Source organism: Thalassophryne amazonica, chromosome 18, assembly GCF_902500255.1.
Source record: "Thalassophryne amazonica chromosome 18, fThaAma1.1, whole genome shotgun sequence".
Classification (NCBI taxonomy): domain Eukaryota; kingdom Metazoa; phylum Chordata; class Actinopteri; order Batrachoidiformes; family Batrachoididae; genus Thalassophryne; species Thalassophryne amazonica.
The window spans coordinates 68,176,584-68,203,902 of record NC_047120.1 but is presented as its reverse complement, the minus strand read 5'-3'; the positions used below and the strand labels follow the sequence as shown (position 1 = coordinate 68,203,902).

Below are 27,319 nucleotides of genomic sequence, written 5' to 3'. Positions count from 1 at the left end.
AAATTGATTTGATTTGATTTGAAACACTTCTATCCATGACCAAGGCACCTCCTGATCTAAAAAGGTTGAGGACCAAGAGACATCATCGTTACTGCTGATAACAGGCTGATGTATTTTAATCACTACACTGTAACAATATGAAGGTTTGAAGACAACAGGTTCCCCTCTATTTCCTTCTTTCTTTGACAAGTGAGTAGATGAATTAATCTAAAATGTTCATGTATGCCTTCAAAGTAAATATGATATTTGGTTTACTTGAAAAAAGTCAGGAAACCAACTGCCTCACTTTTAAAAAAGTAGAACCCAAGTGAATGCAACTAATTATGTTCAAGCACATTAATGTTACACATTAATGTGTTGGATTTAAATTATATGAACCATCAAGAATTGGACAAAGTATCATACGTTGTGGGAAATTTGCCTCGAGTCGGCATTCTGCAAAAACAGAGTGACAGTACACGAAGCAGATTCGTGAGGTGAGACTACAAAAAGCTCTGAGCGGAGCCTCACAGCACAGAAAACGCCCTCGTTAGAAACAAAATGTAGGTTAGGACCTCCTCTAAGTTTTCCGACCTCGATTTTCTACATTTTCTTTTCAACTATATCTTTCTCACACATAACACTGTAATTCCTGCACACTTCACCTGACCTGTATGGATTTAGCTTCAAATTAAAGCACTGTGATTTCACAATCTTTTGCTTTCAACTCCAGTGATTTTGACAGATCTCACCTGGCTGAGCTCCACCAGATGGTCCTTCTCTTTCTGGAGCTTCTGCAGGGTTTGGTCCTTCTGTAAAACCTCCTCTGAAAGCCTCCTCAGCTCACTGTCTGACAACTACAGAGAGAAATAAATAAATATAAAGCCACTTTATTACTTACTGTCATGGTTTTAAACATCACTTTTCCTCAACATTATCCCTGTGGACATCAGGGAACAGTGTGACTTATAGAAGCGCGCGACATGTCCAAGTACAAGTACTCACGCTGTGAAGAACTACCACTTCAGCCAGACAGATTTAGAAGAAACATTAAGATATAATATTTAAGCATAAAACTCTGTGTGTGTGGGGGGAGGACAGTCGCTCTGCCACCAGCTAGGTGGGGCCAAAACAGACCTGAAGTCTATTTTATGCAAATACAGAGTGACATGACAAATGTCCTCATTTTGACTCTCTTGTGGACTTCAAAGCTTCACATTTTGCATATTTGCTGCTTTAACGTTTCCCATAATCCCCCTGGCGGCTCCCAGCACTTCCCAGAATGTACCGCAGCGCCAGTAGAGTTCCGCCATTTCAAAGCCATGTAAACAATGGCTAGCGAGGATGTGGATGCGTCGATTCAGTGAGTTCACCAGCGATTATGATGATGACATGTTCTTCTAAGTTGAGGTTATCTAGAGGAAGTGTAGCATCTGTGATGAACTTCTGCTATGGCACGATGGATTCTTGTTGTCCATACTTCACGTGATGTGTTTAGATTGTGAACTAAACCGTAACTCTGCTGAAACCGACCTCTCGCATAAATCACGGGCCGCAAGACAACAAGAGATTCACAACTGCGCAACAGCAAATGGAATCATGGTCCCAGGTGGGAGTTAAAAGTGTGATGAGCCTGCAGATGTGACCCTGCAGGATTACGATACAATGAACGTTACCCCCATCGAGGCCATGCCCACCTGTCATGTCAGCATACACAAAGGGACAGGGGCCGTGTCATTTTTTTTTTCCTTTCTTCTAAGCCTACGATCAGCTCCGCTATCCAACAGGCTTTGTCTTGTTTCATCCACTTAGTTGGAATCTGCTCGCAATCAATTCTTCCAGTGCGTCTACCCAACCGGAACCTAACTGGCCAAGAAGTCTTCAGGGCGCGTCTGCAAATGGCAGCTCTTAAAAGAGTAACAGAGATCAAATTAATGGGTGAAAATTTCCCTCGGCTCACGGGACACAATCCTGCCTCACTGAGCACATTTTCTGATCTTCACGTGCAGAGGTGTGGGTAAAACACATTCCTGTGGCATTCCTGAACAAAGATACCATCTTAATCCTTTAATACGTCTCAGGGATGCAGATAAAGGAGATTGCAGCGCAGCCTCTACTCATTAGCATCTACACAGACGAGACTTCACTAGAAAAGCTCGTCTCCCTTTGATGCTCCCAGCGCGGGTCTCTTTTCCTGGACATGCCATTTTTGTCTTTGTATGGTCTGTAAACATGTTAAACACACAGCCATGTGATCTAGACAATGTTTTGTCACTGGTTAACATGTAAGACACTTGAGATTCAGCCCCTTTTTTCTATGTTGCTAGAAAAATTACTCAAAAACCTGTGAACACAGTTCTCTTAAATCTAGTGGAGACATGAGATGCTGGGTAATACGCTGTAAAGCCGCGTTCACACCGCACGGGACGCGAGCGACGGTGGCGACAGGTTGCCATGTAATCCCTATGGAAGGACATGTTGTGCCGCCACAAAAGTTCAAGCCACATGGCGCCCTCCTCCCCAAGTTGAAAAATATGAACTTTTTCGTCTTGTCGTGCCACGATGACCAATGAGGGACTGGATATGTAGTGATGTGAAGATGTCTGGAGTTTATACTTGATACGGACATGTCCTGTGTCTGGCAACCAGCCTGTGAGCAGGACTTATGACAGAGTTTGAGGGGAGAGTAAGCAGTACCGCAGCAGCAGCTAGTTTTTTTTTTCACGCGCGCGTGCGAATGAATCGTCCGTCAAGATAATTTTATTAACTACACAGATGTATGATAAAACAAATGGTGACTGGTTTATATCACAATGATGACAGAGTTTGAGGGGAGAGTGAGCAGCACCGCAACAGCTAGCTTTTTTGTTTTTTTTTTTCACGTGCGTGTGAACGAATCGTCTGTGAAGATCATTTTATTAACACAGATGTATGATAAAACAAATGGTGACTGGTTTATAACACAATGATGACAGAGTTTGAGGGGAGAGCGAGCAGCACCGCAGCAGCTAGCTTTTTTTTTTTTTTTTTTTCACGTGCGTGTGAACGAATCGTCTGTGAAGATCATTTTATTAACACAGATGTATGATAAAACAAATGGTGACTGGTTTATAACACAATGATGAGCGTTTGAGGGGAGAGAGAGTGAGGAAGTCCAGGGGCAGCCAGTTTTTTTCTTTGTTTACATGTGCGCGTGTGAACGGGACTCAAACTGGGTCCTGGAGAGGCAGAAGTACCGCCGAAAGCAGCCGTCATCCAGACTCAGCTCCTGCACCAAATGATGAAACTCCCAGAATTGGGAATGCCTCATGAGGATATTGTGAACCCAGCGACAGTGCCACTGGCGACGTTTGTTGGCTTTCCACAACAAATACAGCGCAACAACTTGCTCCGTGTGATCAAGGTCCGCCATGTTGACTCGACGGCGAGCGGAATGGAAGCTCCTCCTATTTGATGATGCAGGCGAATTTTCCCAGTGAAAGTTTTCGCCCAAGCAGAGCGACGCACTGGCCGATGGTGGCATGTCCATCGCCAGGCAAAGGAAGCAAATTTGTGGCGTCGCATCGCGTGCGGTGTGAACGCGGCGTAATACAGAAAACAAACTACAACAGACCAAACCCCCCCGTCACCCCCAAATGAGACGTCCTCCGTACATCAATCTTGACGTGCAGTTGGCTGCGAGACCAGAGCTTAGGGACTGTCAACAAATTAACACGCAAAATGAAATGCTTTTATAAAAACTCAATAACGTCACATTTATGGTTTGTAGTGCCACCAAACTCACATCACACATCAGTGAGCTCCCTCTGGTTGTACTACAGCATTACATTGGAAAACAAATGTACTATTATGTAATTTTAGGGATTTTTTATTCCAATAAATTTGAATAAAATCTCAATAACTTTTTATTTATTGCTTGTCATCTCATACATCACTGAGCTCCCTGTGGTTGTACTACAACACTGAGAACAGAAAAATGTATGATTATACAATTTTGAAGATTTTTTTTATTGTAATAAATTTTATAGAAGAACCCATCAAATTTTGAAGGGGATAAGAATAATTTTGAAATAGTGAATAGTGAGGTTTTTTTTAGATTTTTGTCCATTTCTGAATTTGAAATGAAGCATGAATCTCAATAATGAAAGTGGAGCATGCTGCCCTTGGTTTTGGGTGCAGAGCCACGATCAGTCTTTGTGAGGTTTGTGCCCCACTGTGGAAGTCTGACTTCAGATGTGGGTTATTTTCTACCTGTTTGTCCTGTTCAGCTGCAGACAACGCGTTCTCCAGTTCGTCCACGTCGCGTCTGAGGCTGCTGCATTCCGCCTCCAGCCTGTCCCTCTGGAGCACCATATGAGCCGAGCAGGCCTCCTCCTCCTCCAGGCGCTCCGACAGGCCCGAGAGCTGCCGCTCCAGCTCGCGCCGGGCCTGCTCCAGCTGGGCACAGCGCTGCTCCGACGCCAGGGTGCTCTCCTGCTCCTGGACACCGACACAGGCAAGGATTTACATGGAGAAAGGGTGACATAACATATGTAGTGAACATTTCCAGTTTTAGATGGATTATCATGCTGCCAAACAACTTGACTAATGGAGTGTTCAGAAAATACTCCAAGATTTTAGAAAAATCCATTGTGCACATGCTCACTCGTACTGCATATAGCAGCATCTCTGCACTCTGATAGCTGCTTTCTCACATTTAATCTGTCTGTGTTGTATCCGCACGGAAGCTCCGCCAGTGTTCTTCAGAGAGTGACACTGTCATCACTCCCCAAACCCCTCTGTGGAAGATCTATTTCACGCTATCAGGAGTGACAAAGTCAGAGCCTGACACACTTCAGTACGAGTACTCTACACGAGGAAACAGAATAAACTGTGTTTTATACAACATCCAATTAATCTTAAGGCTGGAAAATGTCATTCATGTTCTAAATAGCTTATAAGAACTGACATTAAGGGACTTATCCTAGTGTGTCTGACTACTTTTTTATTCTTTACATGAAGCGTAATCTGAGCACATAATAGGATGCTCAGTGCACAGGAGTTGTATTTCCCCTCTAAAGTACTTATGAGCATGTTTAATATGAAATAAATAAAAGTGTCAAACACAATCTGCTTTAAGAGTCTGTTTGCCAGGTGCACAGCACCCCATGACCTGTGAGAGCGGGTCAGCGGGCAGCAGCCACCAAAGCTCCCTGAGGTGAAGCAGTGAAGTGAGCTTTCAGTAATTCTACAAGTGCTTACTTTTATTTCTTTGAATTGAGGTTATCAAGTTTGAATTTGTTGTGTATATAAGCAGGGTCTGATGTCAGGCGTGTCCAGGTATTACACCATTTTAACACCACAAATACACTGTGCTTGACTTTTGACCAGGTTTCAGCTGGTTTGTGCTGAAATCACTATCTGCTTCCACATGCACCATCCCTCCACCTGAAAACATCAGTTTGGGAGCAACACACCCACAGATGCAAACAAAAGCACAATTTAAAGGAAGTGGGCGGTGTGCATGAAAACTGCCGCTGTATTGGGCTGCGTGGATTATCAAGTCCTTAATGTATGTCTGTAAACAGTATGATGTGATACATTAAAAAATCCCAGTTTCAGGCCTCTAAAGAACTTATCTGTTGCTTCAAATAGAAAGACGCTGCTGCCTGCCACGCCCCTCTCCCTCTATTTTCCCTGAAAGATTTCTGCAAACCAGCTCATTGGTCCTGCCTCACAGAGCAAAAAGGATCCAGTTATGGATATCTGTGACTAATGAACTATATTTAACTGTTGCAGGCAGATAAATCTTGCACAATATGCCTGCTTGAAACCACAACAGACATGACCACTGTTATATTTGTCATTACAGTAAACGGACAATAACAATGACAATTGTTGCACCAGAAATACCGATGTTCTTGCAATTATCTAAATAAGCTTTAACCAAACTGTAACAACAGACTATTCAGTTAACAAAGACAAAAAAAAACAAAAAACAGTCAGCTCAAAATGGGGTAAGGGGGAAAAAAAAAGAAGAGTATTCTCTGAAGGCTACCGGATGAAAAAGTTAATTGGAAGGGATTATCTGAATAATGGGGATTAGCTGAAGCAAAAATAAAGAGTGAATTTGTTCAAAGGTCTTACCACAGACTAAGCCACAAGCTGGAACTTCTCTTCTCTCCAGTCAGCAGAAACCTTCTCTTAGCGACACGATTTGTCCCTTAATAAAGTACAACTGTAAAGGCAGCGCAGTGACGTATCGGGCGCCAACTCGATAAGCGAGTTCTACCAAACCCGAGATTACTTTGTCAAAACAGGCATCCATAACAGGACTGAACACAGCTGATTTTGAGACGCTGTTCTGGTTACTGTTATTTTCTTATGACAGCCCTCATGTGCAAGGAGCAAGCAAACGCAATGCCCAAATATCTGGGCATGTGTGAAATGATCAGGTGACCACATTTCCATCTGCATTTATTTCCATAAAAGACCTTGGTTTGTGCTCTGTACTCATTTTTGAAACAGTTCTGACAGTTGTGTTGCCTGTGCTGAGACATGGGAATAAAAGATCATCAATGCACGAATCCACACGCGTGCATGTTAGTGAATACACATGAATCCACTATGAGTTGTGCAAGTGTTTGTCGAGGTCAGCAGATTACCAAAATAATCATTCAAACAGCAGAACAAACACCAAATTTGATTTTTAAAAAAACTACTGAGGTATTCCTCTCAGGCCACTCACTGGAAAAGTCAAATTAAACATGACCACCATTATGGCACGGAATCCTAACGTGCAACATGGTGGACGATTTTGGTGTCTAAAAGTAGATTTTTGGGCATAGAGAAGGCCTACACAGACACTGAGGTGTTTATCCCCGTGGACCAGGACATGAAGGACAAGACAGTCTACACCTCCCCATAAATGGGATGCCGGTCCCTCTGAGGTTACTTCCCAGTCTGGGCTGGTTCCCACTGACAGTCAGCTGGAACGTGATGATGCAGATGAAGTGTCTTTTCCAAGGTCACAAACAAGTAGCGTTAGTGGGACCAGGTCTACATGCAGAAGCACCGCTGGTGGAGCTGAAGAATGGCTTGTGAAGCTCCAAGTTTAGATTGTACATTTATTACTGTTAATTTTGGACACGTGTGTATATTTTATCACAAGAATAATTTACATACCAAGCATGGCAGCAAAACAGTCTGAGGGTACTTCCAAAAGTGCAATATCTAAGGAGCATTTTTTTTTACATCCGCTAAGGACCTAATAAAATCATCGGCGTTCATTTATTTATTTATCTGCCTGTTTGTTAGCAGGATTACATCAAAACTACTTCATGGATTCTCACCATATCTGCACCACAGATAGATATTAGGGCATGGAAGACTCCACTGAATTTTGGAAGTGATCTGGATCCAGATTGGCAGATGTCAGAAATCTGCTCTTGTTTGCCAAATGTGGTGCTTGTATCACAGTTCAAGAGATTATATGTTTCATTAGTGCAGCTGATCTTCAAAGAGAAAAAAATAGCCAAAACAGCCAATGTAGCTGATCTCACACTCACACCTGGCTTTGGCACCATGAATATGAAGTGAATGAAAACTGCTCCATCCCTTCTGGTCAGTAAATGCTGCCATCTTGTAAGTATCCAAATTACAAGGACACACAATGAGGATGAACGGATTAAACTTTGGTTGACTTTGATGCACCATATCAACACTAAAAGCAAGTTTCTTATGCTTGTATAATACACCCTGTACTTGTCTGCCACCTGCTGGTCATGTCTGGGCTTGTTGCAGGGAATAAACTTTTTTTTTTAAAATCACATCCATGATGGAAATTAGGAGCAGGTATGGTTGAAGTTACATGTCGTTTGAAATGAGCTTATTAGGTCTGGTGGTCACCAAGGCTTGTGCAACATATGTGAAGACACAACAAAAACATAAACACCATCTGATTGTGAATATTTTAAAAAGTAACAGTCAGAAGAAGGAAGTGGTTAAAAGTTACATTAGTGGATAGTTTGTGGACTGAATGAAGGTGACCAACGGCCAAAGCTGTAGTTCTGCTAACACCTATTGTTCACATTTCAGAGAACTGTGTGACAGTCACATGGGCTAAAACACCAATTCTTTGATACTTCAGCCTCTTCTGTGAACACACCTGAATCCTCCCAATCAACACACACATGTACAAACTAACAAAGATTACCCACAGATGCTAATCTCTCCTCCAGCGTGGTGCTATAACTATCCCAGTCCAGGTCCTCAGGTTCTTGTTCAGGTCCAGGATCAGCTCGGTTCCCATTGGCTTCCTCAAAATCATCAGTGAGGGAGTGGCCATGCTTACCGCACCTCGCAGAAATCATCTTGGCAATGCTTCCTCCAGTCGACACACCTTCTTGCCTTTCTGCTGGCAAACAATCAAGCTGAACCACCTCAGCTTCAATTTCAGGAGCTCCTGCAAGGGACACGTTCTCAGTCCTGTCTCTCTTCCTTTGTTCCAGTTGTTCCGGGTGGAATTCTGCAGGAGGAACGGCAGTAATTCACTCAACAAAGGTGCAGCTCTGCTCACCTTTTATCGCCTTCCTCTCACTGTAAACTGCTTTCGTTCTCAAGGCTCTATGCCAGCTCCCCCCCCCCCCCCCCCCTCACTTCTCGCAGTCAACCAACCCCTCATCTATTTTGCATTTTAGGGTGTAGATATAGGCCACTGAAATCCAAGCATTCTTTTTCCACGGTCGCCTGTAGCCATCCATGCTAGCCAACGTATCGTCCACTTTAGTACAGCCGCTGCTATTTGTTGGACTCCCCTTGAAAAAAAAACCCAGGTGTCTCCTCCCAGCTTCAGGGGATCTAAAGGTGTCCCAGGGGAATGAATGGTGGCTGCTGGTGTAGAATGTCAGGTGGTGAGAAAAGCCTTTAATGTTTAGCTATTCTGCCTCAGCTGTGCCATCAAAGCCATCAGTCACACAAAGACGGGGGGAAAAACAGCACAGAATTCCAGAGATAACAGACAATTCTGCTTTAGTCCACATCATAATTGACATAAATGTCTTGTGCGCCCACACCCACACAATTCCCTCATAATGCCATGCTATTCATGTTATTCAAGAACAATGAGGCATATTGTTCTTTAGATTCAAGTTCGAGTGTTTTTTCATGAAAGGACCACAGATGAGCAGAGATAAAAAAAAAAAAATACACATCAAGAAGGGTTGCATGATTATATCAGGACTACAGCAAAAATGATATTGCTCAAGGGGGCAATTTGACCACTGGACAAAAGGTTATAACAGCGACAACAAAAAATCGTGAGTAGTGCCTGACAAACTGGAGGTCTTTGGAAGAACTATGGATAAAAAATTTGTGACTCTTTTAAGAATTTGACAAGGAAAGAAAAAAAGAAATACTGCATACATACATGTGCAATGTATAAACGTCAAAAGTACAAGACGGGTATTAAAAGTTATAGCCAGTACGTGTGCAAAAATATGCTTCCGTTCAGATGAATGGCTCTACAGAGGGTCGTACATACACACACAATGTGCAGAGAACGTCCAGACGTCATGCTGGAGTAAAATTCCTTCCAGATATGTGCATTTTTCTGCTAAAGTTACCATATGTGCCATATCCAGATTTGAATGTGTGGAGCTAACCTTTGACCTTACAGCCTGTCTCATGCAGAACAGGTGTGTTAGTGGCAACCAATGATGTGCTATACTCGCTGGCAATAGCAGCGGCTGCCACTGAGGGCATCATCTGCTGCTTTCTGATCAGTGTTTTATCCATTTTAACCATTGAACCCAATGACCTTTACGCCAATGATCGACCTTTGATAAGTTTGATGTCACCTGGTTAATTCTGGAACCTACTCACATATGTGTGCCAGGTTTGGTGCACAGCAGAACAAGGATGGGAATTGATCAGATTTTATGGACATTGATAAAATTTTTGATTCTGTCGGCTCAAATTTTTTTTTTGATTCCTTCATCAATTCCTGATCAATATTCTGCTTGTAAAAGTGAAGAGGAGGTTTTCAGTATTAATGCATCTGTTCTGGTTACGAGATGCAGAGTCTGACATCATGAGATGAGCTTTAACACAGAACTGCCAAAACTATCATATTATTGACAACAGGAAGTGATAACGAGTGAAGGACCCAATTCAAATTCTGGTTCTCAATTCCCATTCCTACAATCATAATTTTGAGCTTTGACCCAAATGACCTTGACCTTTAAGGGGGAATTCTGGGATTGACTGTCATCCACATATCAAGTTTGGTGGAAAGTGGCCAAAGCACCTTAGAGGAGTTGTGGAACAAACACACAAACAAATGTTTGCCCAAATTCTAGTACGATTTGAGGTCTCGCTCAACATTTTTACCAAGTTCTATGAGACTGCTGAAGGTCCAGTTTTATTTGAGAACTCTAACCCAATGAGAAAACAACCACAGTGAAAGATAATGTGAGTCTTTCTATGTGAGTTCCTCCTAAATCTGACTTCCTGAAATTATGTAAGTTAGAATAACACCAAATCTAAAAGTGGACCGTTATATGACAAAGGATAAGAACTCTGCCAACGCCACCGAGCGTTGGAACCCTATAAGCACACAGGGTTTCTGAGAATTCAGCTTTATTTTGGCAATGTGGTCTGAGTGGCAGTACAGAGGTCTGTTCCTGTCACTCCCACTTGAAGGGGAAAAGCCAGAGACTTGGCTCAACCAAGCTGCCTGCTCAGACACCGCTTCTGTCCAACAACACTCTCAATGAAATAGAAAGGCCGGTAACGCCAATAGGTACTGCAAAAGAAATCCCATTTCCTGTTTACACTGTTTGTTCTTTGGTTTTACTCTTTTATTCATCAAAGGATGTGAATTACAGGAAAGCCCTCTGGCCACACAGATGATGTTTCATTGTGTTTGGCTGCTTGTTAATAAATGCAAACCATATTCTTGGCATTTTGCTGATCGAATTTGTGCCTCTATAATGTGGAAAAGCTCATAAAACCAAGCATTTAAAACTAAAGTGACAACACTGGAGGAAAGAGAAGGCTGTGAGGTCCTGCTGTGAGATGCTATTAACCAATGTGAAGTTATTGAGGGATGCTTCGGAAATGGAAAAAAATAGATCCATGCATAGCCTGCAGGACGCCACCTGTAGGTTTTCTATAGAGACCCAGAACAGCTGATACAAAGCCCACATCTAAATCAAATCAAATCAATTTTTTTATATAGCGCCAAATCACAACAAACAGCTGCCCCAAGGCGCTTTATATTGTAAGGCAAAGCCATACAATAATTACGGAAAAACCCCAACGGTCAAAACAACCCCCTGTGAGCAAGCACTTGGCGACAGTGGGAAGGAAAAACTCCCTTTTAACAGGAAGAAACCTCCAGCAGAACCAGGCTCAGGGAGGGGCAGTCTTCTGCTGGGACTGGTTGGGGCTGAGGGAGAGAACCAGGAAAAAGACATGCTGTGGAAGAGAGCAGAGATCAATCACTAATGATTAAATGCAGAGTGGTGCATACAGAGCAAAAAGAGAAAGAAACACTCAGTGCATCATGGGAACCCCCCAGCAGTCTAAGTCTATAGCAGCATAACTAAGGGATGGTTCAGGGTCACCTGATCCAGCCCTAACTATAAGCTTTAGCAAAAAGGAAAGTTTTAAGCTTAATCTTTAAAGTAGAGAGGGTGTCTGTCTCCCTGATCCAAATTGGGAGCTGGTTCCACAGGAGAGGAGCCTGAAAGCTGAAGGCTCTGCCTCCCATTCTACTCTTAAAAACCCTAGGAACTACAAGTAAGCCTGCAGTCTGAGAGCGAAGCGCTCTATTGGGGTGATATGGTACTAAGAGGTCCCTAAGATAAGATGGGACCTGATTATTCAAAACCTTATAAGTAAGAAGAAGAATTTTAAATTCTATTCTAGAATTAACAGGAAGCCAATGAAGAGAGGCCAATATGGGTGAGATATGCTCTCTCCTTCTAGTCCCTGTCAGTACTCTAGCTGCAGCATTTTGAATTAACTGAAGGCTTTTCAGGGAACTTTTAAGACAACCTGATAATAATGAATTACAATAGTCCAGCCTAGAGGAAATAAATGCATGAATTAGTTTTCCAGCATCACTCTGAGACAAGACCTTTCTAATTTTAGAGAGACTGCGCAAATGCAAAAAAGCAGTCTTACATATTTGGGCATCGCCATCTTGTCAGCAGCGGCAGTGTTGACTCTGGCTACGTCACGATGAACTCATTAATCTATAAAGAGGTGGAGCTTGAGTGGCTCAGTGTGTGATGAAAGAATACTGAACAAGTGGCCAGTCAGATGTGGCCAGTAGGGCGACATCTGAGGCCATCGAAGCTTACCGCTCGATGACAACGTGACGACATTGGTTCCTCTGTCACTTTGGCATAAATCTTGAAATGAAAATGAGTCTGAAATTAATATACATTATGTTTATTTATAGCAAAGTACAAATCTTATTTATTATTCCTAGTGCAGTAATTTTTTGGACAGAATAATTTGCTAATGTGGAGAGTTATTGCTGTTTATTTGCTTTAGAACATTCATTTATCCATTTTCTATGCCCGCTTTTTCCAATTAAGGGTCATGGGTGAGATGGAGCCTATCCCACCAGTCAAAGGGCGAGAGGCGGGGTTCACACTGGACAGGACGCCAGTCTGTCCCGGTGTCACATATAGACAGGTGAACACATTCACACTCTCACTCACGCCTGCAGTCAATACAGAGTCACCAATTCACCAAACCTACATCAATGGGTTTTTGTCCAAAATGGGCATTCTTACACATTTGGACATGGACATGTTTGGGTTGAGGGTTTAGTGGGGAAGGTTCAGGGTCACATGTCAGTCTTTGGGTGTGGGAACCCTCACAGCTGTGGAATACCACGTTCTTCTCCTTGAAGACGTCTTACTCAACTTCCAAGCTTCAGTCATTCCAGTAACATCAGCCTGTCCATATTCTGGAGTAGTGACTAAAAAACAAACTGTTCTAGAATGACCCTTCAAGAACTAAATTAATTCCTTTTCTCATGGTGTGAAAGTACCCCAAGTTCTTGAGTTTCTGTAAAGAACTAAGTTCAAAAGCCAGTAACTAGTTTGAGTAAAGAAGTAATTAAAATGATTAGCAGGGCCGCAGCAGCAGGGTGATAAGGCCGATTAAGAATCAGGAATTCACCATCCGCTGATGAAAGAAGAATTACGTGTTGCTCGGAGTCGGCCAACTCCAGCCTCAGCAGCCGACAGGATAATGACTACAAGGACCCATTTCCAGTGGAAAACTGGAAGGCTTCCTGCAGACAGCAGCACTAAATGGGTCTGACATAGGGTCACATTTCTCGCTGCAGTCAAATTGCAAAGGCACCAAGTATGAATTACGCTGCTCCATCCGTCTCCTCTGCAGATTAACGTCATTATGAACGCTTTGCTAATCAAAGCGGTGCAAGAAAACACAAAGCCGGAGCCACAGCACTCCTGGTGATTCGGGCTTTTTGAAGCAAAATTTCTGAAAGGGATTAAGAAAAAATTTTTCCAGAGGACTTGTGCTACTGATACGTTGCACGTTGCTAAAAACTGGACTGGAGAGGAAAATATGAGCAATAAGTTTTAGTCTTTGGATGAATTCTGATGATAAATACAGAAATTTGTTTTCAGTCATTCAGGCATTAAATGAGTCTTGCAAAAAGGTCACTGCAGTCAAAGCCTCAAAAATCAGCAGTGACACTTGAATTTATGTACAGCAATAAAAGACAAAGTGCTCAGAGCTCCGGGCCAACTGGTGAGACGCTTTCTGAAATGTTCCACTGAAGCTGTCTGATGTCTTCGCTACGGCACTCAGCACCACCATAGTAAACCCTGTGGGCAACTATGGAGTGTTTTACACAAACAGCATCGCAGCTGAACCACAGAATCGTCTGCCTGCAGGAGATGTCCACCCCAAAATGGGATGTCCAGCCACTTTTCAATAATCAAACAAATGCTCAAAAAATCGGCTCTGGCATCCATCATTTTATAAACACGCTTATTCCACTCAATGGTCAAGGAAGTGGAGGGGCTGGAGCCTATCCAAGCAGTCACTGGGCCAGCTGGACACAAACACGGGGACAACATACCTACTCCTGACAGAAAGGACCGGGAGGAAGCGAACCTAGAACCTTCTTGCTGTGTGTTAATATGGTTCTATAAGAGATAATCTAATTGTAACTGAGTTTAAAGTGTCTTGCATCTGTTCATTCACTTTTTAAACAACTTTCTAATTGCTTTTAACATGATACTGTTGTATTTTAAACTTTTAAACTGCACCAACTGAATGATAAAATGACAAATTTGCTTTAATATTACTCTACAGTATAAGGGATTATCTGATTGTAATGGAATTTAAAATACAGGTTTTGAGACAGCTGCTTATTTTGTACTTTTAAAATATCTTAAAATTGCTTTGATACAGTTCAATATGGAATAATATAATTGTAACTGGTTTTAAGACAGTTGTTGTCTTATTTTTTCTTGTTAATCTACATTAATGCAATGGTGGAATGTCTTTAAATGGCTATAATGTAGCTCCATAAGGGATCATCTGATCATAATTCAGTTTAATCAGTCTTATACCTGTCAAATTCACATTTTAACCAGTTGAAAATTATTTAAAACAAGATAGTGTCTTGTTTTGGACATTTCAAACTGCAATAGTAAAATATCTTAGTGCAGCTCAGTGAGAGACAATCTGATCATAACAGTTCTGGGTCTGTGTAAGTCACTTTTTAACAACTTTAAAATGGAATCCAACATTTTAAAATGTTGTAATATTACAGTAAAATGGCATAAAATTACTCTCATCTGACTCAGACATAATTCTGATTGTAACTAAGTTTAAACAGTTTTCTATCCATTCAAACATTTTTAAACAAATTTGACCAGTTTTTGAACCAGATGTTTAACAGATTTTAAGTTGTTCCAATATAAACTGGTTCAAACTGACTACATTTTTCTGGTTTTAAAAACTATATTTGAATGTAGTACAATTCTTTCTGTGTGTGTGTGTGTGGGGTGTGTGTGTGTGTGTGTGTGTGTGTGTGTGTGTGTGTGTGTGTGTGTGTGTGTGTGTGTGTGTGTGTGTGTGTGAAAACTAGTACTTTTAATGATATCTACCAGAGAAAAAGTGTGAAGTGTTATTTTATTTTTACTGTACAATTAATGAAAAGCTACTTTATACTAAAAAATAACCATTATTGCTGACAAAAAGGATCCACTTCAGCACAATCTGAACCCAGCAACAAGTCATTTTCTCAAAAGCCCTCAACATATAGTTGTTTTACCATTAATTATGTGCATTTTCAGAAATAGGACAAAGCCAATGACATGTCACTCATAAGTCTTGACACTTTCATTCTCAAGTTAAAAGAGGTCAAATGTAAATTTATTCAGGTTTTTTTTCCCCAATATCAGTTAAAACCCTGCAGTCACACAGTAAAAACAAACCACAGGCCCGGATCCTTTACACCCGTGCACACTCTCTACTCAACCGCTCAATAAAAAGATCAGATGGAAAATAATCAACCGAGCATCAAAGCCCACAGACACAAAGAAGCTTTAAAACAAGCCTGAACACACTGATGGCTGCATCTTTGCTCTCTGGTCTGAGGTATCATTATCCACTTAATATCACGCACCTGAGGTCACTATAAACACCACATTCTACATCCCTCAGGGAGCACGGAGTCAAGCAAGTTCGAAAATATCAAGTTGATGGAACAAAAGAGGAAAAAAGAGCAGCGAGGCAGACTTACAGCTCGATATTTAGTGGCCACCTCATTCTTTTCCTTGTTAAGCATCGCGTTCTTCTGCTGCAGCTCTCGGACCTCAGAGAGGAGTCGGTCACTCTGCTCTGTGGCTCTCCTCAGCTCCTCTCTCTCCCTCACCCCTGCCTCCTTTTCTGCGGATGAGACCCGAGCTGGAAGGAAAGTCTGATACTTCAGCTGGGCCATTTGGCTGAGATGTTGTGGTCTGAACTGTGCTCCTCCTGTGTCTCTCCTCAATCCACAGACTTCTCCCACTGCTGCTGCAAGCAGAAGTTTCTTTCTTTCTGCACTCTACCGACTAAGATCTGATGAAACAGATGTCAGAGACTTGGGGTGACACGATGCAAACGGCCACAATGTGAAGCGTCACGCACTTCAAGCTAACAGGTGAGGGAGGGACGGAAGCTGAAGGAGAATATCAAAGCAGGATGTCTGAGAACTCGTATTTGGGAATTTTTTAAATGTTAGATCATAATAATGACTTTACAGTGCAAATCTCAGTCAAATGTGTCAGAGTGCTTTATATCAAAAACCCTCCCACACAAAAATAAAGAACAAAAGAAAAAGAAGCAAGCAGAGAAAAACAAAGATAAAAATTCAGCACCGCAATTCATCATACGCACATGAAATACAACTAAATAACTGAGTTTTTAGTCTGATTTTCATGTTTCAACAGAATGCAACGTTCTCATTTTGACAGGTAGATTATTCCACTCAGCTGGAGCACAGCAAGCAGGCTGGATAGCCTGCCGACCTCTTTTTCCACCTTACTGTATTTATTAGGGGTGGGGGGAAATATCAATACTCACGATGTTTTAATATTTAAATTCATGAAATTTATTTTGAAATTCCAGAATCAAAATAATTCAAATTCTACTATGGGTTGAAACGAGGTAGAAATGCAATAGTACATTCATTCAATAGTGCTATATATGCACTAGTATTCAATAATGTAATAGTACATTCATTCAACAGAGGGTGAAATGTATTGTTGACCAAATCTGATTATTACATTACTACATATCACCTCTGTTTCAAACAAGAATGAGAAAACAAATTGTGGTAAATTGAGCACTGTTGAATATTTTACTTAAGGGCCCCTTCACACAAAAACTTTTTCAAAACTTTCATTTTCCTGATGTTGCATTTGATGAACCTTTACCCACAGATCACTTTTTTGAAGTTTATTTCATTTGATCATGAAAAAACCTCCCGCACCTAGCACCGCATCACTTTTAAAAATATACGAGTTTACACAATACTATTTAAAAATAATGTAACAAGAAAAGAATTAGCAAGTATCAAGAAATAACAAGAAAATATATACAAATAAATATTGCTAAAATATATTAATAAACCATAATTAAAAGAAATAAAAAATAAAGGTAAAATAGATAAAATTGATAAAAGATAAAATATAACAGTATTCAGATGATCATCTCTGACACAACAGCAGTCAATACTGGTCGCAAAAATGGTGTTGTAGCCAGGCTTCAGAGAACATTTCGAGACAAGGGATTCGATGAACCTCAATACATCGGCTGCCAGCACCACATTCTTGATCTTGTTCTGCGACATGTGTTGGACTTCTTTTTTCCTATACGGTCACAGTCACCTACCATTAACTATGAGTTTATTGATGAGATTTTGGAACAGGATGATGATTTACAAAATGCATACATGGGCACAGAAGTGATACCAGAGTATGAGAACCTTGGCTGGAGACATGATTTTAAATTCCCTTTTGAGCTTTGTGAAGCATACAAGTTTTACAAAACAGAGTAAAAATGGCCTCACATCAAATGGCACAAGCTGCCATCACTCACAGTGCCAGGTGGAACTCATAAGGAATTTTTGCACTTATTGCATTTTTCCTTCTTTCAAATTGGCGAGAACAGCTGAGGGTAACTTGTGATTTCATTGCAACTACATGGTTGTGGGCCTGGTTTTCTAACCAGCACTATTAAGAGATGGATTATGAAGACCTGCTATTAGCAATATCCAAACTTAAGTGTCCCAAAGATGTGAAATGTTTCTCTACTCACTGGAAAAAGGAACTATCAGTGCTTGATGTGCCTCGCTCCAACATAGTAGCTGAGACGGCTGTAAAGTTGATGGAGGAGGTTTGTTCTACTTGCAAAACAGATAAATATCTTAACAGCAAATTTATTAACACTAATACACAAATCTGAAACACTATTAAAAATACTACAAATGCTATATGTACTCATTTTCATGTATTCCTTGTGTATTGTATGTAAAAGTGACATGTTATAATAAAGAGTGTTTGAGCTGCGAGGTGTTTTAATGTGAAATATGAAACTGTCTTAGGTGCGGGAGGTTTTTTTCAAGGTCTGGCAAAACCAAAGTCATTTTTGTGAGTTTTAGTTAACAGTTCATCATTTATAACCCCAGGCTAATAAATTTGAGATTTGTCATAACCCTAGTGGGCGCGCCTCTCTACCTGGGGGAGCTGGGCGGCCTGCCGTTGGGGGCCGTGGTGCCGCTCCGTGGGGCTTCTGGTCCTATTGACAGTTGGCGGCCATCGTTCCTTTTCATTTGGGTCTGTCTGCTCTGCAGATGGTGGGTTGGGCTCCAGTACCTCGGCGGGGGGTGGTGCCTCTCCCCAGGGCTCGGGTGTATGTGGCCCCTCATGCCCTGGCCTCTCCCTCCGGGTTTGTGGCTCGGCTGCCCCTGCCACTCCAGGGTCCCATCTCGCGCCTTCCCTAGTTGACGGACCTCTGGGCAGTGTGGCCCATCCATCTGCGGCTCCCTGTCCCCCCTCTTGGTTTGTTCCTCCCTGGGCCTCTGGTGCTCCTCCCGGGCTGCCCGCCTCCACCAATCTCGTGGTTTCCCTGGCGCCTCCGCCAGATCTGAGGTTGGGCTGGGGGCCTGGTGTATGTGGCCTGCTCCCTGCGCCGCCCCTCTCCTTCCGCCTGCTGCTTGGGGTTGGGCCTCACATGTCACATCCTTTTAATGCACTTCACCAGGTTAGTACCTGCACGCACATCATATTGGGTTGTAAGTAGCACACTATAGGGTTCATAGAATTTTGCGGTTGGGTGTTGGGGATGGGTTTGCAGGGCAGTCTGTGGCACAGCTGTGCGCTGTAGCCTTCCATTGCGATCTCCATCCGCCACTCCTGCCCTGCAATTTTAATGCACACACTTTCTTTCTACACATTTAGTAAACACCTTCACTAATTTAGAGTCGGGGTCACTAGACGGTGGTGGGTTTGCAGGGCAGGCTGTGGTGCAGCGGTGTGTCGTGGCCTCCCATGGCAGTCTGCCACCTGCCGTCTCCTGCCCTGCTTTTAATGCAACACTTTATCTTTGGTCACATAGGGGGTTGCTGGGGAGAGTTTGGAGGGGTCCTGCTGGCTGCGCTAGGCGGGGGGGCTTGGGTGTCGTGGGGGCCTCGTGCTTCCTGGGGTTGCACCTCGCATCTTGTCTGGGGGCCGGGCCCCACCCTCGTATGGCTTGGTGGTCCCTGCCCGTGTTTGGATCCGGTTGCTCCCCGACCTTGCTGCCGCAGCTCGCTCCCGTCTTCTGGGGCCATGGCCCTGGTGGTGTGGTTCTGGGGTAACCCCCTATTGGTGGGATCTGCCAGCGCCCTGTGTGCTTCCCTTGGGTATGAGGCTGCTCCCCGTGCCTCCGTGGGGGGGTGGTGGTATCAGGGGTACATTCCGGCGCCGCCAGGCCGCTCCCCTGTTGGTTCGTCGTCTGCCCCGGTGGCTTTGGGGGCTGCCCTTCCTGGCCCATGTGCCCTTCTGCTGCCCTTTTATCCTGGTTTCTCCCAGGGCCCCATGTCCTGGGCTCGTTGCCGTCATTGCTCATGGCCGGCCGTATGGTTTCAACGCACCGGAGTGGTCCATGTCATATGGTAAGGTTCTGTACTTTAGTCTTGGCCCAGCACACCAGCCACAGTAGTGATCAGATATTTAGCTGCGATCTGAGTCTCTGTGTGTAGATGGTCGCATGTTTGTAGCCGTCACCACAATTCGGTTTTGGATGCTCTCAAGGGGATTAACACTCTGGTGTCTTAGATTAGGGTATGGATGCTCACTAATTACAGACTGTTGCTGTCACTGTTTGTTCATGTGTGGTTGTTTGTCCTGGTATGTTATATGGTTGAGGCCCTGTCTCCTTAGTGTGTCACTTCACAGTTATTGCCTTCACCACTTCTTGTTCGTTCTTGTCTGTCTTCGTGTTGTTTTGGTGGTCGGCCCTTCCTGATAGAAGCTGTTGGTTGGCTTTGAGTATGATGTTGAAGGTTGATCGGGAAGGGCAGATGGGGGTCTCACACACACACCACGTTCACTCATGCACTATATACCTTCTGTCTTACAAGAATAAATTGCATATGTGTATTAATGTTCATAAATGGTTCTGCCAGGGTGGCACTTACCATTACTATATATGCAGACAGGGGAAAAAAACAAAACAAAAAAACAAAGGCTCTGATTCCCAGTCACCGACTTTAGCCCTGGTCACAACCCACCGTGTGTTTTTTTTCGCTGTACGTTTTCTGCGGATGCCACGGCCACTACGTTTTTGTGAAAACGTACGGAGGCAGTAGCAAGAGGAGGGAGGGAGTACGTTCAACGCACGTCTCTAGGAGTGTAACGATAAAGAGAGTTGACAATAAAGCAGTGTGTGTGTGTGTGTGTGGGGTCGCTTTTCTTTTTTATGAGCGGTACCGGAGCAGCAGGTGTTTTTCAGCGTTGGGGATGCATGAGCATGTCCAGCCTGCAGCGGTCAGTTGTACGAGTGTTTACTTGCCTCGAAAAGTTACAGCTAGTTATCAGACTGAAGCTGTGGAGTGTCTGTGTTGCTGACGTTTGGAAATAAAGTCCAAGTTCAAGTGAGAAGCTGCATTGTGCATGTAAGTCTGTCGGCCTCCACAGTATGTGGATTTGGTTAATTCAATAGTAATTGAATGAAAATGTGCTGCTTTGAATCCGTACTGAGGCAGTACTCACAGCATGCGTCATCTGTACTGCTGATGAATCCGCAGCCTGACCGCAGCGAACGTTCTGCATGCACTAAAACCTCTACGGCGTGTCTGCGTGTGTCTGCGTGTGTCTGCGTGTGTCTGCGTGCTCCTAAATTCGTACTGAGGCAGTACTTATGAAGTACGGATCTCCAAATTTAGCCCACGTTTTTGCAAGTAGACTGCACGCACGTGCAAGTACGGCGGGTTGTGACCACGGCTTTTAGCACTGAGCTACACAGCTGTTCTTTGAAAGCTGCTGGAAGCTGCCTCATTTCAGGAAGGACATGGAAGTATTACAAAAAAAAAAGAAAATCCCACACCATATAAAAACACCGCATTTATCAAGCGAGCAACACAAATATGATCCGTCTGTTCCTCTGGTGATAACCCATGGTCACAGACATACAGTCATGAAATGACATGAATAAGAAGCAGTGCGCTCTGATGTCCACATCTACCGGTCCGGTGCGTCCAGTCGGCTGCGCGCATGTCCTGCCTGACACACGTGTCTTATGGACGGCGCGCCGCAGCACAGGTACTGCATCATATGGAACAGAGCTCATGTGTAGAAATGGGCCAATAACCAGTTTCACAGTATACCGCGGCATGAAAAAGCCACAGTATCAAAACCACTAAAATTTTCTGTTATACTGTCCCTACGGTATGAGCGGGTTATGAGAATTCTTGACAGGCAGAGTGGAAGCAGCCGCTGACGCCCTTCCCCCTGGTGACCACCTCTGTCTCTGTTTACAAACAGGCAGCTAACGTTAACTAGCTCTGCATCATGACTGAAGGAGGCGAAGCCTGCACTGAACTTTTCCCTCCATCTAAAAAGACCAACTCGTCTTTTTCATTTTATTTTCCGCAGAATAGCCCTTCAAGCCAAAAATGGTGGCAACAAAGCACTGTAGCTTTGGCCTGTGTCGGACTCTGAGCGATTCAAGATACCCACAAAGGATTACATGGAAGGAGTAAACTTTATCCCATCTTTGAAACCACTGAGAAGTACACGCGGTGGACTCGAGTCGTGCTTGTGGTCGACCAAATTTCTCTCACAAACATGTCAAGAAGGCCAAATACATCTATTCCAAGCACTTTGTTGGTGAAGCTGGGCCATTATTGAGCATCCAGAGTTCCGGACTTTATTCCAGCCACGTTTCTCCCTAAGCAAGTAAGTCATGTTTCCCACGGGGCAGATTATTTCGGTATTTTCTCTAAAGTTATCAGTGGTATAGTGCTCGGTAGACATCGCGTCAATTCGTGCACCTGAATCACATGTGCTTCATATGCAAATAGCCATAATGTTGTTAAAGCACATTTTAAAGCAAAGTGAAACTGTAAGAATGCAGTATTTTTGCCCACGGTTATCATACTGTCAAAATCTCATCCCGGCCCATGCCTACTCACGTGGGTAACGTGACCGTCAGATCGCCCGCTGCATGTTTTGATCTGACAGTCCATTTCAACCTGGCAGGCTGCCAATGTCCGCTCCGTGTGCGTGCTCACTGGCTGCAGCTTGTCGTCACCGCGATATGTTTTTATTTATGTCCACGTAAATACAGCAATCAGACACACGCGCCTCACAGTGGACAGTTGGCAGTCCTTGTCTGTCAAACCCAGTAGGTGTTGTAAAGCTGGAAGGTCCAGAATGACAGATCACCACAGCTACTTCTGTCATAGCCACACCTCCTGTCAGTTCTCAGCGCACACACCAAAGCCACAGTCATGTGGAACAAATTTCCCTGCCAGTACGACAGTGGTCGTCTGCAGTCTGCTGTCGTGCAGAGTGCGACTGACCACACATTTTCTAAGTGCCATGCGAGCGGTGTTAGCTGTTCATGCGTGTCACCTGGAATTTGGCCGACACCTGCCGTGAGAGGGTGCGATGGGTTCGCACAGCATTACGACATTACACGGTTTGCACACGATTCCTGCGTCATGCGCACTAAGTGTGAACTTCGTCCAAACTTCGCACTATGTGTGAAGGGGCCCTAAGGAAGCAGCAGCCAGAGTGCAAAAACTAATGATGGCGTGAGTATTTATTTGTATATGTAAAGGCTGAGATTCATGAACCAAATGTATAGTGGGCGGAGGCCAGAAGCCAATCGAGAGCAACGATGCAAGGCTACAGCTGACTGTCATCCAGCGGAGGAAACACAACACGGCATCCAGCTTTCAATTTGAGCACGGACAAAAATAATCCAACACAACAAGAGCTCCCTGCATGATGCATCATGGCAGACATGGTGATATACCAATGAAGTAGACACTGCCCAACCCAAATAAACTATTTTTACACATTTTTATGCAGCCAAATCTGAGGTTAAGGAAACAACGACGGGAAGGCAATTTACTTCAAAAAGTATTTTAATTATTTAATTTCCAAGAGTGCAGTATGGTTCTCCTGGAACATCATCCCCCACCCCTTCAACTCAAAAAGTTGATGTGCATTTACTCATTCATTAATTTTCTATACCAGCTTATTCCAATGAAGGGCCACGAGAAGGCCGGAGCCTATCCCAGCGGTCAATGGGCGAGAGGCGGGGTACACCCTAGACAGGACGCCAACCTAAATCAGGGCCAACAGAAATCTTACCTACCAATAACCAGCTCCAAGTCTTGAGGCTCCTGCCGCCTGTCTTACTGTAAGGTTCTGAGACATTAATGCTAACCAGTGACTTAGGGAGATGAGTTACGTATTTGGAGTTACGTATCTTCACAGGATCCTTGGGTATCACTGGAATGACTGTGTCAAATGAGCAGTTATTTAGGGAGACTAAGATAAGAAGTATTACTTGCATTGCGACGGAGCGTCAGCTTTGACATTTTGTGCATGATGCAGCACATACATGTCTGCGTGTTGAGGACCCCCGTGACTGGAGCTCTAATGGCCAAGCGGAGCTGCAGACTCTTATCTGCCTCACACTACAGAATCCAGGGATACACACTGGGAGCCATGTACCTCAGGACCTATAGAGGACTTACTTCTATGGAGTAATCATCAAATCCACTACTTTGCTCTGAAACTAATGACCTTATTTATGTAAACATACTGAGAATGTTGGGTCTAGCTTGGAGTAGAAACCATTACTAACTGCATTACATCTGACTATATGGGTCACTGAGGCAATCCGGTAAGTCACTGGAGTAAATCTGATACACGTTCCTGACCTGTTTCTTTCTGCATTCCTGGTGCATTTAACTCCAACACGCAGGCACTTCAACCCAGATAAACACTAAGACCTGAAAGACCTCTTAAAGCAGATCTGATCTCCACCTGGTACAGAGGCCAGAGATCAAAAGGTTCTACAACAGAGGTTAGTTTCTCAGATGCACACAATAAAGTAAAGAGATTGTTGTTGGGCATCATACTCCCCATCAGCAACACCTCATCATCAAACCAGACTCACAGGCTCAACAGATGTCAGACTGCAGACAAAGATCCTGACAGCTGAATATAAACATAATAATACTCCGTGCACCCTGTGACACAAACCAAACCTGCTTTTTGCAAAGGAATTCACGTCTGCATGAGAAAAGAATGACGCTCGACTTCTCAACACATTATCTCAAAGAGGAGTTGATGGTTCCATTTTTGGATGTGTTTGCACAATATGATTGTATGAAAACTATATTCCACAGTAGACTGCTGAGAGGGTCAGTTCAGACTGATGGGGCATTTGCACACAACTCATGGAGCTTATATTAAGTGAAACTTTTGCATAGGCTGGAAGACTGGAGAATATTACCCCTGCAGGGAGATGCACCAAGGACTGATTCATTTTAAATACGTATGACCAGTGGCGGCCAAAGATGGAGAATCAGGTGCAAAACTAACCAATAAAGTACAAACTGGATGCAACAATTGGAAGAGTGGAAATGAAGTTAAGTGAGACTGACAAATTAAGGCAAAGGGTAAAGGTCACATTTATAAGACACTGATTAGACCAGTAATGATGTATGAGGCTAAGACATGGGCAGTGAAGGGAGTGCCAAGAACGCCCAGATCTGAAATGTAGCTGAAGTTTGTAAAATCACTCATGTGCATGTGCCTAAAATTTAATATATTTGAAATCATCTGAAATAGATTAAAAAAAAAAGTGCTCAAAGTGTCAGGAATGTCAAGAAAATATTACATAAGCCTTTAAAAAAATGTTCATCATCAATAAAATAACAAGTCATTTCTATATAATTAGTCATTTTCCAGTATCGACTTTGACCTTGTTCTTGATCATTGTCTAGTCTTAACCAAAAAAATCAAATCACTTCTTCCACTACAGGGCCAGAGGTGGTTCCATGGGGTTATGGCAGATTTGGCACCAGCTCATGCTCCCAGGATTGACCTGTTCTGACCAACCGTAGGCCCAACATACCTGCCAAGTCTACTCAAACTTGGATTACTAGGCGTTCCTGAGATATCTCATTAACATACTTACATACAAACACATTTACATGGAGCCAATCACAAGAGAGTAAACCACAGCCAGCACTGTGACTCAACAAATAAACGTTACTTTCCTCAGCATTCTTCAGGTTTTATATATTTCACTTCGTATTCTTGACTTTTCTGTGCACAGCCAAATGAGACGTCAGCCCACACACTTAAATACATTTCAACTTTATGCATTTTAAACACCAAAAGGCTTTCTTGGGCTGTAACTTTAAAGCCACAGTGTGCAGGATTTGGTGTCATCTTGTGGTGAGCTTGCAAACTGTATTATGTCAACGCTGGTCATGACTTTGTTTTCCCGTCATGATTTTTTTTTGCTTCTTTAGTAATGTGGACTCATGTTCCCTTACCTACTCTTGGAATAAGCAACATGCATCCTTTCACAAAAATTAGGGTTCTCAACCTTGTTAGCCTGCGCTAGCCACCAAGCCGTGCTGCACAACGCAAAAGGCAGAGTTAGTACGTCCCTTTAGGGCTACTGAATCAACATTCCGCTGCAATATGGTGGTGTCCACGAGGGGGACCGCTCTCATGTAGATATGAAGGACTCATTTTCATCTTCTGAAAACACGTCAACTCTGCACAGGCGGTTATGAATGCTGCACTCCATTTCTGCTAACAAGCGCTCCTAAACCCTGCACACTGTAGCTTTAATCTAAACGCATTGTAACAAAAAAAGCAAACACTTGCGGAGAGAAATTAAATTTGATAACTGCATCAATTTTTTTCTCCACACCTAACAAGATACTACAAGCAAATTAAGTTCTTCCAGTAAAGCGGAAAAAAAAAAGTAGAACACTGGAAAACAGATGTGAGCTGATTTTCCACAGTGAGTTTCAAAGAAGAGATTTAAAAAAGGAAAGCACATCGAAAAAACCTGCTGCTGCTTGAGTATCTCTGACAGTGGAAAAGAGCTGTCATTACCTCGGCACTCTGAAGGCCAACAGCAACTTCACCTCCTCAAGATGAAGAACGCTACAGCGTGTCAGCAGGAAATTAGACGGGGAAATGTGGCATCCACTTTGTACAAGTATGCACCGGTAACTGCCATGTTGTCATGTAAGATTTAGTGCACGTATGTTACACAGCACGCCGGCTGACACACCTGAACCGCCGTCACCTGACGTGAGTTCAGGTCATATTTTTATCTGTCAGTGTGGGATTTAATGTCACACTCAACAAGTGATGTCGAGAAAGGCCGTGGAAGACGTATCGATGGTTCACCTTTAGAGTGATCCCAGGGCTCAACCCGGTAATCCACAGGTACCGCTGACAACACACTAACCGAGGCCAATTTAAGGCCGTCTTTGTCGCCGTACAATCCCTTTCTTTGCATGATGGATGTGTTTGAAAACGTTTCGTGTTCTAACTTGAAGTGCGCTGGTCTTTGTCCCATTCACAACACTCGCCATCGGAAAAGACACTTTGCTTTTCAAGTCAAACAAACTTTCAAAATTTACATCAGATTTTTTTTTTTTTTGCTGGAATTAAGAATGACCTTTTTTTGTTATTATTATTATTATCATCATTATTCCCAGATGGGATCCACTGTGGTGGCCCTGAGGAAATAGAAGATTTTTCCTAGATATTGCAACCAGCTTTCCAAGCAAGTTCCTCATCCTTGGATTTCTGACACTCCTACACTTTACTGGTGTTAACTGGGATATCAATCTCATCATATCCATTCCTTTCTTTTATTTGAACAGCTGCTCTCCATCTCAACTCCTGTTCACACCTGCAGGAAGTTAAATACTACTGACGGCGCCCTCGAGTGCTTAAGCAACGTATTAACGTACAAGGTCCCACTCAGTGTCCACACTTTTCCAGCAAATAATAATCCAGACTGCTTTGGGACCCCCAAAAACTACAACGTGATACTCGTATGTAGCCAGCAAATATTATTTAGAAGGGGGCTGCTGTGGAGGAAGAATTCATATTATTAGCTATAACTTTTTATATATTTGGTACATGTGCTAATATATGAAATCATAATGAAAAACATAAACAGCTGAAAGTTTAGCAGCAACAGGATTCTGACCAAAACATTTAAAGCTCAATTCCCTGATCTGACAGGAAAATTACTAAGGTGGATCACA

General features: G+C 43.2%; 1 protein-coding gene across 4 annotated transcripts in view; it reads right to left on the bottom strand.

The window, feature by feature from the left end:
- The window catches only part of LOC117531092 (myosin-16), a 99,856-nt gene that overhangs the window by 62,899 nt on the left and 9,638 nt on the right, over nt 1-27,319 (bottom strand). The window contains exons 1-3 of one of the 4 annotated variants that reach the window (XM_034194131.1): nt 15,767-16,058; nt 4,231-4,458; nt 732-836 (exon numbers count right to left, since the gene is read on the bottom strand). In XM_034194131.1, the coding sequence (XP_034050022.1) occupies nt 732-836; nt 4,231-4,458; nt 15,767-15,964 (531 nt within the window). In that variant the 5' untranslated portion in view covers nt 15,965-16,058. Of the gene's footprint in view, nt 1-731; nt 837-4,230; nt 4,459-6,105; nt 6,123-8,177; nt 8,486-15,766; nt 16,059-27,319 lie in introns of those variants that run through there. The other 3 variants (XM_034194134.1, XM_034194133.1, XM_034194132.1) reach the window with 3 other exon arrangements.